The 16,736-nt window shown below is 40.2% G+C and overlaps 2 protein-coding genes across 2 annotated transcripts in view; both read right to left on the bottom strand.

Moving 5' to 3' along the window:
* RAD54B (RAD54 homolog B) overlaps positions 1-16,736 on the bottom strand; it is a 64,327-nt gene that overhangs the window by 34,463 nt on the left and 13,128 nt on the right. The window lies entirely within an intron of this gene.
* FSBP (fibrinogen silencer binding protein) lies at positions 5,332-11,859 on the bottom strand. Its single transcript, XM_066333522.1, has 2 exons — positions 11,060-11,859; positions 5,332-6,808 (listed from the first exon to the last, which is right to left on the bottom strand). The coding sequence occupies exons 1-2, from the start codon at positions 11,428-11,430 to the stop codon at positions 6,283-6,285; spliced, it is 897 nt and encodes a 298-aa protein (XP_066189619.1). The 5' UTR covers positions 11,431-11,859; the 3' UTR covers positions 5,332-6,282.

Genomic DNA, 16,736 nt, shown 5'->3' on the forward strand with positions numbered 1-16,736 from the left:
ACAGCCAGCAAAGGCTAAATTCCCTAAATGAACTTAGTCCAGTCCTCTTCTGCAACACACTATGCAGTACTCTGAATCACAGAGCTACCACACGTATTTTCCAGGCTACTGATGGACTTTTTGCAAAAGAACTTGGCCATTACCCATCCAGCTGGACAGTCCAACATCTGCCTGAAATCCTTACTGCTCCAAAAGAAGGCCACGTGTGCTTGAGATCCTTGTTGTCATCTGCCACCCTCTGGATCTCAAAACAGTGGCTTCCTCACTGAGGCTCTCTGTCCCATTACTGGCAAAACTGCAGACACATTTTCTTGCTTTCATTCAAGGTGCTCACAGTTGAGAACTCTCTGATCCACTCTCAAGAGTGCAAAGTGCTCAGGCAGGACAGGCTTTCCTAAGAATCAGTTGCTATGGACTACATCCAAAGTGTAACAAACTTGTTTTGAAAATGACCACCTTCTGTGTTTGTTAATGACTTACAAATTAAGACAAACTTGAGTGAGGTTTTATAGGAATGGCCAAAGACCAGCTTGATGCCAAGTTTCAAGTACATTTTCAAAAGCCCAGGGAAACTGGAACACTACAAAGGAAAGATGATAAAAATTCAATATATGCTAAACACAGTTTTCGCCCTGCAATTTGTTTCACAGGAAAAAGACAAGTCATCCACAAGCACATACACAGAACACAAACATTATAGCCTGAGAGGAGGTAACACACCATAAAGCAGCCTGGCCAAACTGACAGTTAATGCTACTAAAGGTCATCTTGTCATGGACAACCTACTGCCAAAGCCTCCTTACAATGCAAAGCAATGTAAACATTACTTGGGTGAAACCTGCAGAGCCCACAGGTCAATTTTGTTTGGGGGTGGCTTACAGCACAGTCCAAAACAAATGTCATATTACAGTAGAGAACAGGGCAATAGCAATGGTAACATACTGGTTTTAGTCCTGTGTCTCTATTACCTACACACATAATAAACGTTTTGACTTCAAAAAATGATAGCATTAACAAGTGGCCTATGTAAAATTTATCTGTAAAATGCTGCTGAGTTATGATCAACTATTTCTTTCACATTACATACTCAATGATTAATAACAATACAACTCAACGCTAATGCAAGTTTTTTATCTGATGCAATGCAGGACACAAACAATATTGTAGCAACTAACCACAGACAGTCCAACATCCCTTCTTCCAATCCCCAAACTAGATAAACACTTTGTTGAGTTGCTTCTGTTAGATGAAAGCTAGAAAAAAATTTAGAAAACAGTAATTTATAGATTGGTTTACTTATTTCCAAACTTAGAAAATGCATATTTTTTGAGAAAGTATTAGCAATAGAGACAAGGCCCTTACAACAACATACAAAGCAAGCAAATTGCAACACACAGAATACTGTGAACTAAATAGCTGAGCCTTAACCAACCTGGGTCCTGAAGGGCAATGTAAGCCAGCGGAATTATTTTTTCATTATATTTATGTGAAATTATGCTAACTATTGTGCCTAACTATAAATGAAAATCAAGAGCCAAAAGTAAATGTCCGAGAAACAATGACTTCTTTTTAAAAAATATATATAATTGCATATGTAAAATCCAAAAGAAATTACTAGCATTGTCCAAGTCTGCGGTTTTGTTAAAGAGTAAATAGAAATCATAAATTATGTGAAGTGACTGCTGATTAAGTATTCAGTTAAAATTGTATTATATTCTTCTTGTGTGAGTAATGCAGAGTCACATAAGGTGTTATACTGAAGAGATATTTGGACGCATAAATAAATCATTCTGTGTAATCACTAAGATAAAACAGTGTGAAAATCCCATAGCATGGAAGAACAGCAGGGGCAGTGGGGAATGGCTGCGCTTTCCTCGGGTTCTCTGACCCTCATCTACCTCCTCACATAACCAAATCAAATGCAAGGTTTTCAACTGTTTTACCACTGGACAACTGTAGGTTTTACCAAGAAGAATTCACATTTTGTTAGTTAGCATTCAATGGAACTTCAGGAAACTGCATCTTTAGTACGGAGAAAAAACTTTACCCAGAGAAACTGGATGCCGTTTAAGAGCAAACATCGCTACACACAGGTTGACACCAAGGCAAATACTTTGGGCTTTAGCAGAGATAAAACATAGAAACAGAGGTCACAGAATGACTGAAATTTAGTCCTGTGTTATACAGACAGCTAACAGACATTATTTTAACTACTGTAAACAGCACCTTTGTTTTTTTACTCTAAAACACAGGCAGTAAGACTTCTCAAATGATTTAAGACCTGGATATTGAAAACAGAATAATGCCCTTACTTATTGGAACACACAAAGAAGCTATATTTGGTGCACTTTAATCCTGGAAGTGTTCTTTTTAGAGGCTTCTTTTTATTTTCATAGGCAAAATGGAAAAGTAATCAGTATCTTAGGAAAACAACTTTTGTATCATCTTCTAGAGTAACCATTTTATTATTTTACTGAAGTTAAAATTGACATGGAAGCACCCTAATGCATTTTTAAAAAAGACATAGGAAATTTTAACTGTCAGCTTAGCCAGGCAGCCTGGGTAGCACAATTTCTTGTTTCTTCCTCCCACTCAGAAATAACTATAATTTAATTATAAGGAACTTAATGGCTTTGACTACTGGGAATACGATGAGCACAAGTTTGCCCAAAGAAGACAGTATGCAAACACAAGTTTACACATTTTCATTGTATAGGGGGAAAAAATCCCAAGTCAGAAAATCTGTAGAAATATAAATGACAGAAATAAATTTAAGCTCGTTAAGTGGAAAACAAGGGTATGACAAGTACAATTAGCTACAAGCAATCTCTCTCAGTCTTGGAGTATTCTCTTACCATTTTTACCTGATAAGAATTCTCATCTAAGGCAAGCATTTCAAAGGAATCAAAAGCTTACAGGGGGAAGCAGGAACAAAACAATCAAAATAATTAGGTAGCAGCAATGAAATTATAGACTGATTGCTAGCCAGTTACTTGGATAGACGAAATTACTCAAGATGCTATCACAATTATCACCAAGCTATCATAGGTACAGTTTTTTATTCTAATTCTAAACATAAATCCATTAGATGTTTGGAATTAAGTTACTCCTACAGCCTGCTTACTGCAGTTATCTTGGTAGAAGGACGTGAACATATGGTAGAAATTTGTCCTTGCCTAAAATTACTCTGCTTGTACTCTGTACATTATAAACATGCAGACATGGAATGGCACTGCCAGATGTAGCAAAGGGAGTAAGAGGATAAGAATGAGGGTGAAGGAGGGAAGGGCTCCCTACCATCCCTTTCACACATGCTAGCACAGTATCGTTTGCTGGAACAGTAAAAATTCATAGCACTTCATGGTCCAGAAGGACCCGCCACAGCTGTGGTGCATGTACCCAACATTAGGAAAACATGGAAAAAAACCAGGAACAAGCACGGAGAAGTGAGAAGTCTGACTCAGAGAGATAACCCGATACTGTAAAGCAGATGTGGAGTGAGAAAGAAATGCAAATCCACCACCACAGAGAGGTATAATACATAGTCAGCACCACACTGCACGGAGAGAGCAATACAACGACACTGAAAGAGGAAACACTTCTCTAGTGAAAGGAAATAATCATCTCACTAGTAAAGAAAGGAGCAAACTCCACGGGCACACACTCAACAGATGTCTCCCCCTTTCCCAAGTTCTCCAAAAGTCAAAAGAAACAAAACTGAGAACGCAGCAAATGAGAAGCATGAGATCTTCAAACTAGACATGCTGCTTGCAGATAAAGGTTTTCCACTAAAAAGCGACACAAAGTCAGAAGAACGGAACATGGAAGAACACCAACTATAAGGGGTCAGTGTATCTTATTTCTTTAGTTATTTGCATCCTTCCCCTGCCAACATCAATAACACAAGGGAGACTTTGCTCTACACAGAGTCCTATTTTTGCAACTACTTTGCCTGCCAGTTCAGAAAAGACTGTAAGCTTTCAAAAGCTTATAGTCTTGGAAATTCCTCTAGTTCTAGCCCTCAAAATAAAAACACGCCAGTAGAAACCCTGGGAATCACCTCTTCATCTAGCATCAAAAAAAAATCTTTAAGTCTCCAGAGCATTTTGGTGGCCAGTGTTAAGAGTACCTATAATTCAAAACCACTGCAAGACAATGAGCCATATGGGAATTATTTTCTGAACTATATGAAATTTGTTCATTTGCATAATATGTAAGAACAGAAACTATAAATTAATTCCTTACCACTGGAAACCAGAATTCTGACTTTCAACTGAAAGGATAAGATCATACATTTCCAAATTACAAGATAAGGGCATATAATTTTGTGCTGTTTTCCTTTTCTGAGAAGCAGAACAAATAAAATCTATATTTATTTATTAAAGCCAGTATTTTGATCCTTGTAAACGCAAGTGAGTATCTCCTTGAAGCGTTTCCAGCTACACAAAAACAGATCTATGTCCTTGAACTAAGAAACACAGCTGAAAGACAAGGACTGTACTGGAACAAAGGCCACGTGTCCAGACACCATCATTTTCAGTACACACAAAAATTCCCAAAACACTTACAGCACTCTCTTCTCAAGAAAACAACTGAGAAAGTATTGAGGAACTCCACATTGTCAACACCTGTTTTCACTGTTCTGTATTTTTCCTCAGTTTGTAAACAAAAGACTTGCTTCCCTTACTTTACCTACCAGAAACCTGTTAAAGTGATCCTGGGCAGTGACAGTCAAGATTATTCTGTCACAAAACTTAACTTAACTACAATTCTTTAAGCTCCTCAACTACACTTACATGCTTCCAGGCCTCAGTTTTCAGCAAGTACCCTGTGGTACCTGATTTACTCAGAAGACCAACAAGGAGGTGTGAGGCTTACCTCATTGTGAGTCTGCTGATGCAGACCAGTGCCCCATGTTTGCATGCAGAGGTTTGTAGGAGTGGAGAAAGAAGCAAATTTGGGAAAATAGCGGCGACAGGAGTGAGGAAGAAAGAGTCTCCTTCCTATTGCTGTTGTTCATTCTCTTGTTGGGGCCCTCTGAGATGGGAGGCACCAAAGGAATTACATTTCCTTTGTTCTCTCTTTTTCCTTGATGCTGTCCTTCATTTCCTTTTCTTGCTGTAAAGGTTAGAGGAAGGGGAAAGCATTGTTACAGGGAATAAGGAGCCAGAGGTCTAAGGCAGTTGTGGATCCATTCACAACAGGCAGGAGACTAAGAATTATGAAGAAATTAATCATCTAGGACTGATATTTTCCACATATTTTTCTTCCAGTAACAAATGTTGATCATAACTAGAGAGGAAACAGCTGCTACCAGGACAGACAGAAAAATCAATTTTGTTTTCATTTGGGGCTTTTTATTTGAAACTAATCGAAAGATCAGAACAACAGCATCTATAAAAGAGACCCAGAATAACACAATTCTCTGTTGATTTCAAGTCACATGTTACTTACATACAGAAACTATTTTATTTCAGTAGCTTATAGTCATAGTGATATTGATCGAAGGCACCTGCAACTGTCTTGGTTGCACATGCACTGTAGTAATTATGCATGCAAATGAGCAAAGTAGATATTTATGTGGTTGATCACCAGTATAATCACTATAACTGAATACACAATCATGGTAACTGTACACACAATTTACATATGCATGCAGTTTTAAAAACCAAGTGTTGCATTCACTGTCTCTATTTTGATAGCATCCTATGGAAACACTTCTCCACTGGAAAAAATTAAAAAGTATTAACTTTTAAAAAGATCTACATTTATTCAACTGCCTACTGAACAATAAAAAAATATAACAATCCAGTAATTTTGCCTTCCATGCTGACATATCAGCAAAATGTCCCTACTGTAATAAGATTTACCAACTTGAATAAAACATTTAAACATAGCCTCTTCTTTCTCCTTCTTATACGCATTTATTTACCTGCAACTTCATTAAGATATTAAAGGTGATTATTTGAAAAAATAATGCATATGACCAAAATTTTTAATAAGCGCTGAGTTAAATTTCCATTAGCTCATCACAACTCTAGAGATAAGTGGAAATATTTTTAAAGTTTGGATTTTTATCAATCTAAACATGTGGATTTGATTATACTTTAGACCAGAAGAGTTGGTGCATTCAAACCCACACGAGGTATTTTTCTAAGGTACTTAAACAGTATGCGCTTTCATGTCTCAAGCCCAGATTTTGATCCATCCATATTAACATAAGAAACAATCTTGCATTTATTATTAAGTATTTCAAAGAATATGACAGAAGTAATGAAATATTTAGATACTGCTGTATTCTGGCAGGTCACGGCGTAGTCGTATTGCCTTCAGCTTCTCTACTTTGATTTTTGTCCGCAACAGTTCCTCTTCCAGTTGCTGCTTTCTTTTCAAACCATCCCTTTTTTCTTGGACATAAAGACCAATTTTTCTTTGGTTTTCTAATATTATTTGATGCTCCTCTTTCAGCATTTGTAACATCTGTGGGTCATAACCACACATCGGTCTAAAACGTTCTCCAACCTCAAGCCTAAAAAACTCATCTCTTCTTGGTACAGGGGAAGGAGACATCATCACTCTCATATCAACTGAAGACACTGATGTTGAAGGAGACCTTTCCATAATATGCACCAGCTGGTGTTCCTCCTCTTGATCTAATTTCTCATTTTGCTGTGAGTCTATAATCAGAGAAGGAGGAGGTTTGACATCCTCTTCTGACTGCAAGTCCATCATAACTGTCGCAGGATGGTGATCCAACATTGCCTGTGGTGAACTGGTACCAGCAATTGTTTCTTTATCGATACTAGCACTAGAACACACAAAATCATATTTAAATAATCCATTAAAAACTATTTTAAAGGCATAGTTGTAAGTAACCAAAGCTTCATTTGAATACTACTCTGCTATCTATGCTCAGGACTCCATTTCATTACGTGAACACCACTTGTGCCCCTCTCTCTTTCCACCACACAGCCCTGTTTTACTCAGACCTTATCACTCTAAAGGCAGTACAGCCAACAGAGAGCTCATCTGGTAGGACCCTCTGACACTGAAGAAGCAAGAAGGGCTATAAATGACAAATGAAAACATTAAAAAAAAGCAGCAAGTAACAGCCATGCAAGTAACAGGAAAAGGTTTATATAACATAAAAGGTGATTTTAAAAAGACATTAACTTAGATGGGGTGGACTATGGCAGAAACATTTCCATCTCCCAAACTTATTTTTCTCCCTGTCTTAATGTGCTCCCTGTTTCTGATTCATGCACCCAAGTATTTAGGGTTTTTTTCAATGTAAAATAATCACTAAATAAAATTACACAAAGAGCCTTGGGAAAAGAAACCAGAGCCTAAAAGACAACCCTTGCCAGTAGATTCGGGAACCAAGGTAATCTTGCTCCTTCTCTTTGAATTCCTGATCTTAATATTTCTTCTGCAGCTTCAAGATACAGAAATGCTTCCATTAAGAACAGCCTGCATTTCTGTGCATTTCTTTTTCAAAGAACAACACCCACTTGACTCATCTGTCTTTGTGTAAATCCCTGAGTCAGCAGCATCTCAAATCATGATTTGACATTGCACTGGCTTTGATGATAATAATGGCCCAAGCTGTTCCTGACACTTGTCTACCATCAGTTGTGTTTGAAACCCTATACTTCTGCACATCACTCCTTTATTCAGGTAATGCTTTTTTAAGCCAGATCAGCTTCTTGATCTATTACTGTACAGATCGACAAAGAATACTTGCAGCATGACTGGGAAGGCAGTATAGAGTTACATGGGAACACGAATATATTAACTTGGGATTGACAGCCAAGTCAGTGCACCCTCATGGCTAGGACTGTCTAAAACAGAGGCTATAACTGGTGGCTGCAGACTCAAGACATTTCTGAATGTTTCAAAAACCGCTGCAAGCAGTTAAAGGCAGCAAGTGGACCCATGATGAACATAACACTCACAGCTGCCCCCCAGTCCTGGAGGACTTGAGTTAGCATCTTAAATTTGTGGGTGAGCAGTGGAGTTTTTCTAGACCCAAAAATGCCATCAGAGCCTTGCAAACCACACACTGAGAAACTATCTGATTATTAGAACACAATCATGGTTAGTAAGAGATGTGAGTTCAAATTCCCAGAAGCAAAGAAAAAATGTAATTTTTATACATCCTGTTCTTATATAAATGCACTAACTCCTTAATAAAAAGGTGGCATGATCATAATTTCTGGATCTCCTATGGTCTTCAAAACTCTTGGTTTAAAAGAAGTAAACAATCATAGTTGCAATTTCTGAAGGACCCTGACTTAGCCTGCCATCCATTAATATGAAAATGCATTTTCTATAATAAAAGCATGAAAGCTTCTCAGTACTCAGTTGCAAAAAGGCTCATCAGGGTCACAGCAATATATTTTCCAAAAATAAAGCCTGTCAACTGTACAAACTATTTAAACTGGAGATTCTTTTAAAACCACCGTCCATCTGAAGCAGGTATTGAAAATTGACCTTTCATTAATCCCCTGAAGAAAAACCCAAGATAATCTTAATTCTATTGACTGTTACCTGAGCTGCCTATAGAGTATCAATTATATCACCTTACTCCCTTCTACCTCATGCCACAAAGCCACACTTTTTCCTACGTGCTTATTTCTTATATTGTTTTAGTCCTCTCAGCATCGGAAGCATTATCCTGCACACAAATTTTCACTTGTTTTCCCCAGCGCTGAGTGTAATTCTGAGTTTTCCCCCTCTTCACAACCACAGCTTCTAATAAAGCTTCTCTCCTTATTTGCTGGCTCCTGGCCAGCTTCTAGCCTGAGAAAAGTGGAAACAACCAGCAGGAGAAGCAGGTCATTCTGACAAAAGGAAACAGAGAGAGAGCAGAAAGAGAAAGTAAGAGGTTAAATAGAAAAAAAAAGGTAAGATTTGGTGTAGCATAGACTAGAGCCTCCAAACAGTGAAAAAAAAATTCAGCTCTTCATAGTGTAATCCACAGAGAACTAAAAAAATCACCAGATCTTCAGGTAACTCTGATGAGGCTTATTGTTTTTTTCCTTAGTCAGCCTCTTAAGAGGAAAACAATTAGACAGCAAAGAGAGAAAGAAGGAATTGAGAAACAAAAGAGCTGCCTGTATGGTGGTTACTAATGTTGTTTCTGACAACTTGACTGAAAGAAAGACAAACAACAGTTACCACAATTGGGGCATGGTGTTTATAACCCTGCAGGCACCCATGATTCACCAGGTTTTGTTTAATCACAGCAAGGTAGAAATTGCTTAAAGGTGAGATTAAGGATTTGGGCTCGTTATAAGTCATATTTCTCTCCTCCAAAACCTAAGTCATATCCTGGTGAGTTAAAACCCAACACTGGGTTTAAAAAATTAGGGTAAAATGCAACCCAGAGAACTATCAAATAATTACATATTTGGGCAGGGAAAAAATAATCTTTTAAATTATGTTCTTTTGCTTCAGCACAGTGTAGTGACTGTTCCTAGGAACAACCATTTTGGGTAAGCAGTAAGCAAGTCAGTGTTCCCAGACCCATAAAAAACTGCAAAAAATGTTTAAATTACAGGAGACAAACTATGGAGATCATTAGCTCTTAATCATTCACTAAAAGCGTCAGTGCTTTTTATAAGCCGACTAAAACTAAAAGTTCTCACACTGGCTTTTTTCCCCCCCCCTCCTTACAAAAGTTGGTAGTCAAGACACTGCAACCTTTATTAGCGCAATTAAAAGCCTCATTCTGTTCCAGAGAATTCTTTGGAATGGTTCCTCCAGGGGCATTCACCAGGAGCAGCAGCCCAGTCCAGTTGCTTTAGACTTCTTTACGCAAAGAACCCACAACAGAATATTTTTAGAGCATCTGGCATGTTGGGATTTAGACAATTGTTACCATTCAGTTCAACCAGTGGCACCATGAATCCAATTCAGCGAGTGTGCGCATGCCAGCTTTTCTTAGAGTGTTACGCTGCTGCACTCGCTATCAGCGTATCTGATTAAAATACGGAAAGTTCACTTCCCATTAATCTGCTTGGGAAAGTAAGAAAAATCAGAGCTTTCTCAAGGTTGCTGGGGAGTTATTCGACTTCCCTCCCCCACTCCCTAGCTTAATTTTTGTATCTGGAGGAACCAAAATTCGAACCAGGCATTTTTTGATCCCTCAAGGACCAATACAGAACCAGCAGAGTGTTGCAAGTCAGATATGAGGGGCATTAGCCAGCTGTGAGAGAAAGCCTGCACAGTGCCTGCCTGTATTATGTCTGGCTCAAATCTAGACAGTGTGTCTCACTTTACTGAGCAGTAAAAAAAAGAAACCTTGCAAAAAAAAAAAAAAAAAGAAAAAAAAGAAAACTTCTAGTGCTGTACCTCTCAGTTTCTCTCTGTATTTAAACTACCTCACATACAACACAGAGCTGCTTGGAGTTTAGACTGCAATTAGCTTTGCTTCAGCTTCAGGGAACCACTGTCAATGCAAGAAAAGTACAATTTAAAAAAACATTTGCACTCACAAAGGCACTGCAGTGTGGAGAATCAATTTTTTTTTTCTTTAAAGGGTTGGGATTAGCTAAAACATAACATGCGAACAACAAAGTAAATGAGAGAAAAAAGGTGAATAATGCTTCTTAGCTCTGTGAACTAACTTTACTAAAAATCCTGTATAAACTGGTAACAGTTCCATATGTTGCAAAATGACTGCAGTATTACCTTAAATGGAGGAGAATAGCCATCACTTTGCCAGTGTTTGAATAATCTGCCTATTAAAAGGTAGGGGAGGGGTAGAGGTTGGAGCTACTATTTCTCTTTGATTCTCTCTTAACCCTCACTTTCCAGAGTATGACAAAGACTCTGAAACAAGCTTTGAAAGAGCTGAAAAAATTAATGCAATGCTAAGTCAACATAAAGCTTCTCATAAAACAAAAGCAGTATTATTTTTGTCATTGTTTCCCATTTGGGAATTTTCTCTGATAAACACTTCCTTTAGGTGCCTGAGCACAAGCAAAAGCCTTATAAAGTAGATAGGAGGCGCCATAATTTTCATTCAGTAACAAAATAAAAAGAATTGTCTCACCTTTGAACACCGCTCCTGTCTCTTAAACACACATTGGAAATCTGTGGAATCATCTCCACAACTTTCTTGGTTGGCTCGGAAATGCTGCTTTTACAATCTGAGTGAGTCTCCTTTTGCTGCAATAGCTCCTGTTTGGCATATTCTTTGAGCCTCTTGTACAGCGTGCGCAGGCCCTGTGCAGTACGAGGAGGGCGATCTACTCCGATGGCATTGTAGTTATCAGCTATAATATCCCAGCATTTGTTTTTTTCCACTATTACAGAATGCTTATTGGTATGTTCCTCGAGAATTTTAACATACGGCTTCACGAGTTTTAGCAAATCGAGCTTTTCAGATAAGGTAAAATTAGAAGATCTGGCCTTCCCAACCATTGTTAGCTTTGAATTAAGGAAGCCGTTCCTGGAGCCACCATGCAGTCCCTAGCTCTGCTCAGCTCTTTTTCACAAACAGAAAAAGATCAGGCTTAACTAGGCTAGTCTCATTTAGGCCCACGCCTACAAGGGAGGGTTTATTAAAATTCCTTCAGCTTAAGCTGACGCAGGTTCAGGAAATCTGCTTAAGCCAAGCCTGACCTACATAAGGCTTCAGACTGAAGAAGGCGAGAAGAAACAAGCAAAATACACTTTTGTATGAAGAGACCAGACATATGCAGGATTTAAAAACATAAAGGTTTAAAGATTAGCACATTACCCAGCTAAAAATTACCTAATTTAGCTGGAGTAACAAGCTCTGACACATCTCCCAGCTCCCTCACACAATCTCAAACTGAAACCGTGCTGGAGATGATTTTACGTGTAACGACGTCCCCCCCAAAAAAGCAACAATTGCTTTGAGCGAGGCAGGGCGCGTTACGGGGAGCGGGAGGCGAGAGGCGGCGGCGCTTGTGGCGAGAGCCCCGGCAGAGCCCCCGGCGCCATTTGCATAGAGCTGGTCCTGCTGTCAGTCACTGCGGGGCGGCATCTCCCCCAGCCGGCTGGTTACGCTCGGCCTTCGCCGCAAAGCTCGGCTTCTCCCGCATTTGGCAGCCGGCAGCAGCCACCGGCACGGGGGCTTCTTAAAGAGCCCGCTGCGCTCCCCGGCCGAGCTCCGGCACGAACGCCTCGCTGCGAGCGGGCCCCGAGCGCCGGCCCCGAGGCGGCTCCCGGCCGAGCCCCGGCATCGCCCCCCGGCCGGGGCCGCGAGGCGGCAGCGCAAGGGCTGGGGCTGCCCGCGGTCGTGACGGGTTTGCCGACTGCATTACGGCGTGTGGATATTGGGGTTTTCGTAATACCCACCAGCAAACAAGTGACTTTTATTATATTTATCCAGGCAATTTTTCAGGATAAAAAAAAAAAATCTGATTTTTATTAACAAGATGTGCCTCCATTTCTAATGCTTGCTGAACAACGTATCACCTTAAAGCCAGCCTTCTTCACATAAAAACGCATGCAAGGCTTTAAATTTCTGTGGTCTGAACTAAAGCAACAAATCGGAGAAAGAGAAAACCCAGCAAAGAAGGAAAGGTGTTCTCAAGCACAAAAAGCAAAAACTAGTTTGAAAAATGACATACTCTACTGAAAGAGTCCGGAGGGTGGAAACAAACACCACTTCAGATAGTGGCAACAGCTTCCTAAGCTTAACATGTCCAGCCTTGAAAACAGGGGAGCCTAGAAGCAGGGGGAAGGAAAGAGAAATAATTATAGCTTGAAATATCCTAAGGCTATAAAGATCTAGGTATAAACTTGTTTGCTCTAAGGGGAAAAAACCCAAAGCAGACACAAGCCGCATTCAAAACATGAAATTCACTCTAAACAAAGGGAGACTTTTAACTGCTAAAAATCAATTAGCATTTAGAATAACAAGAACTTTGGAACCATTTCTAAGACTTGGCTAGTCAGTACCACCTAACAGAATTGTGACCCATCCACTTCACTGGCATTGCTTTCAAGCCAAGACTAAATAAAGCATTTTATAGTCTGAAGCCTGTTATACTTAAATTTGAGAAACAAAATTCTCTTGTGGTTAGAAGCACTGTATGAAAACCATTACTTATAAACACCTAATCCTTTCGTATTTCCCCTCACTTTGCACTTTACTACTATTAAGAATATAAAGCTGGTGGTTAGAGTTTTGGGGTTTTTTAGTTTATGTTCTTAGTTGTTCTTCAGGAACTGAAAAAAAATTGGACGTACTTCACATAGTTGAGACTGGCAGCATCAGCACTGAGGAGTCACAGGCGAGCCTGTGCTATACTCTCCACTGTTGAAGCAGTTGTGCAGTGCCCACCCGGACTCTTGACATTTTAGAGACAAAAATAAGTCAGTGATTAAATGCTCCTCCCCACAGACACAAAGAGCACAAATGAACAGTGTGGGGCAGAGGAACGCCAATAATCCAAATGAAAGAAACCAAGCCCTCAGTCCAGCTGCTCCCAAGCCCCAGGGGCGAGAGAGACACAGAGTCCACAGGAGAGGCTCTCTCTAGACCACCTAACAAATTCAAGGAGAGCGTTACTGCCAACTGGGTATGGGACTCATTGTGAGATGCCAGATAGAGTATTTTGGGATTGCAGAAGGCAGTACAGGATATTTAGAGGAAGAACTGAAGGCAAGACAAGGAATAGTGAAGCATGAAAGTGGTTTGGGAAGGAACAAGCATAGGAGGACACTGGGGGGAGGAAAAGGACTAACAGGGGCCAGGTGCATGTCAACAGGTGGCTGCCCACTACGGTTGTTCAGCCATGCCCTGAGCCTGAGCAGGGTAGATTGTCCTATCTCCTTGTTAAACTACGTTTGTAACTGTTTTCCTGGGTGAGGGAAAGTCTCCATTCGGTGTGACCGTGTACAGAAACACAGATGCCAGCAGCTGGAGTTTGTCCCACCACAGGTCACGGGGGCCCAGGGTGCTTGAGGCACCAGAAGGCAGAGGCCGGAGCCCAGGCACACGGATACCTGTGTCACTGTGTGACCTCGGGGAAACTCCAGGCCAGACTAGCCATGCAGAAGGCTTGGGAGCCAAGCGACAATGAGTCTGGGCCAGATACTGCAGAGACCAGGTCTGAGATTTGGGTACTAGAAGGACACCAGGACGCTTGGGGACAGGCCACTGGTCAGACCAGCTGCCAGAGAGATCCAGTGTGTGTTTGTGCATCAGCTGGGAGACCAGGAGATCCACGGACCAGGAACTGAGCAGAGTAAGAATTTAAGGCCACTTGCCGGAGGATCCTTATTGTATACATAAGCATTTGCCACAAACAAGCTTTCTTCACAGTCAGCCAGTGAATGGAAAGGATTGAGGCTATTGGAATCTGCTTGTGTTTGAGTGAGTGCTGAACTTTTTGATGTCTGGCTCTATATACACGTATAGAGTGCATACATGCCTCTTGAGGATACACCCTTGTGGTCCTGGCCACAAAGAGCTGCAGCAGTCTCCTCTATAATGGGCTACCAGATGCAGCAACTCCCAATATCAGACTTACAAAACTTGTGTTATACTGTTACCTTAGTGCTTAATGTTGCTAGAGAGACTAAGTTTCCACACTAATGCAATTATGGCAAAATACTGCTGTAAAGTTTTCTTTTGAGCAAATGCCTGATTAAATGCCTGAATTACATATTGTTCTGCATGAGGGTAAAATAACCCTTGTAAAAAACGAAGCTGGCTGCCAACCAAGATTTTTACTTACTTTTTTTTTTCCCTTTTTAAAATAGCTCTGCTCATCAGCCTAAGGTCATATCAGTACTTGGATGAAAAATCAGAGAATGTGAAAAGCCTGAATATTAATGACACATTTAGAAATCTTCAACCTAAAACAATAGGTGTAGTTCCAAGACAATTACAAAAACCAAAGATGTTGCCACAATCCACCCTTCATCCTACACCTTCCACCAACACTTGCACTTACGCAACACAGTGCACACAGCCAGTTCAGCAAGATGATCTAACCACAGAATAATCTATTTATTTTGCAAGCATAAGAATTTAATACAAATTTAATAATTGGCTTAAGTCAACATAGATGTGGGACATTGTCAAAACTGTAATTTCTTCCTCCCCTCAACCGTGTCATGTTCCTGCCCCTTCACTGTGCTGATATGAGCACTCACAAATCTGGACAACTCATATTAATCATTTTTTTTCTGAGCTGCATTAGTTTTAATCACCAGCAGTTCCCTAATCCAATATGCCACAGGACAAATAACTCACAGAAAGAAATATATTGAAAAAGCTTCTTCAGACTCTGTCTTGATCACTGTGGGGTGAATTGCAAACCATATTCTTAAAGACTTGTATTACCACAGCTGAGGGGACAGCAAACCACAGGTAGCAGGAGAGAAATTCTGCTCACCACTGAAGGAAATAAACGTACATGCACCCCTTACATCACTTCACTGCCTTCCATACCTCCTGGCTTTGCTGTGAAAAAGTCTAGAATACCAGAAAATGAGACAAACAGTGCATCCTGGAGAACTATTGAGATGAATTAATCACACCTATAATACAGTCAGGAATTAAAGTAGCCAAATTCCTATGAATTACTGAAAAAGCTCAATGGCCACAAATTTTACAAGTGATAGGTTTGTATCACAGCCACTAACTGCATCAATTGGCTCATGTAAATTTAGACACATTTTAAGACAGAACACCCTGAAAAGGAGAATGTCTTAAATCAGGGGAGCAATTTGAAGGGAGAGGGAGGATCTTTTGTCAGACAGAACTGAGAAAGAATCTCTCCATGACAGACCTAAAAAAAGAGTCACTATGAGGTACAGGAGACAGAGGGAAAAAGACATCTCAGAAAACTGAGGATGCCCTAAGAAAGAATGTGTCTTGAAAGATGCCATTTGGAACAGAGAGCAAACAAGAATGTTGAAAGGAATGACACAAGTTTAAGTGATTCAGGCTGGAACCTTCTAGTGCAAAAAAATATCAAATCAACAGACTGTGAAGGTGCTCTGCCCACAAAGTGGTAGCCCCAGGATAAGTCTGAAGGGCTTCTTTTCTTATTTGGTAATATGCAAGCAAACCAGCTCTGCAGAGACCTGGGGTTAGCATTTGCAATCACTTAGGAGCCTGAAAAAATCCTCAAGAACAAGAGGATGATTGCAAGATATGAATCAAAGCTAAAATGGAACCCTGGTATCTCTGTGCTTACAAAAAATGTAGAAGGATTCAGCAGCTAGGATGGGGTATGTTACACGTCACTGAATATACTGGGCTATTATGGCAGTGGAAACATTTGGCAAGTATCAAGGCAGTTGCTCACCCTTGCAAATGTATTTGGCAGCTGCATAAGATGAGAGTGTCTATAGGTAGGAAGGGCTGCAAAACTTCCATTAGGTCATCATATAGTCCTCTGTACTGACATGACAGCAAGACAGTGCCAAGTCATTCGATCTGCCTGTCTTTAAGAGCCTGCTGAGCAAAGGGTGGGTAAGAAAACTTGCAACTTGGAAGGTTTTTCACAGAGACAGTTGTTTCATGGGTGGTGTCTAAAGCTAAGGGGTGCAGGCATTATTCACTGAGGAGACAGTTGAAGATGACAAAGTTTTGTGAACCAAAAGTTGTAATACAACTTCACTTGGGAGCTACAGTGCTTAAATACATTCACACTAGACCCTTTAGAAATAATACTTTTAGACCATTTGTGTTTCAAATGGCTTTCCCATGTCACTTGATTTTTTTTCCCCCATCTTCA

The sequence above is a fragment of the Sylvia atricapilla genome, chromosome 1 (genome assembly GCF_009819655.1).
Source record: "Sylvia atricapilla isolate bSylAtr1 chromosome 1, bSylAtr1.pri, whole genome shotgun sequence".
Lineage (NCBI taxonomy): Eukaryota > Metazoa > Chordata > Aves > Passeriformes > Sylviidae > Sylvia > Sylvia atricapilla.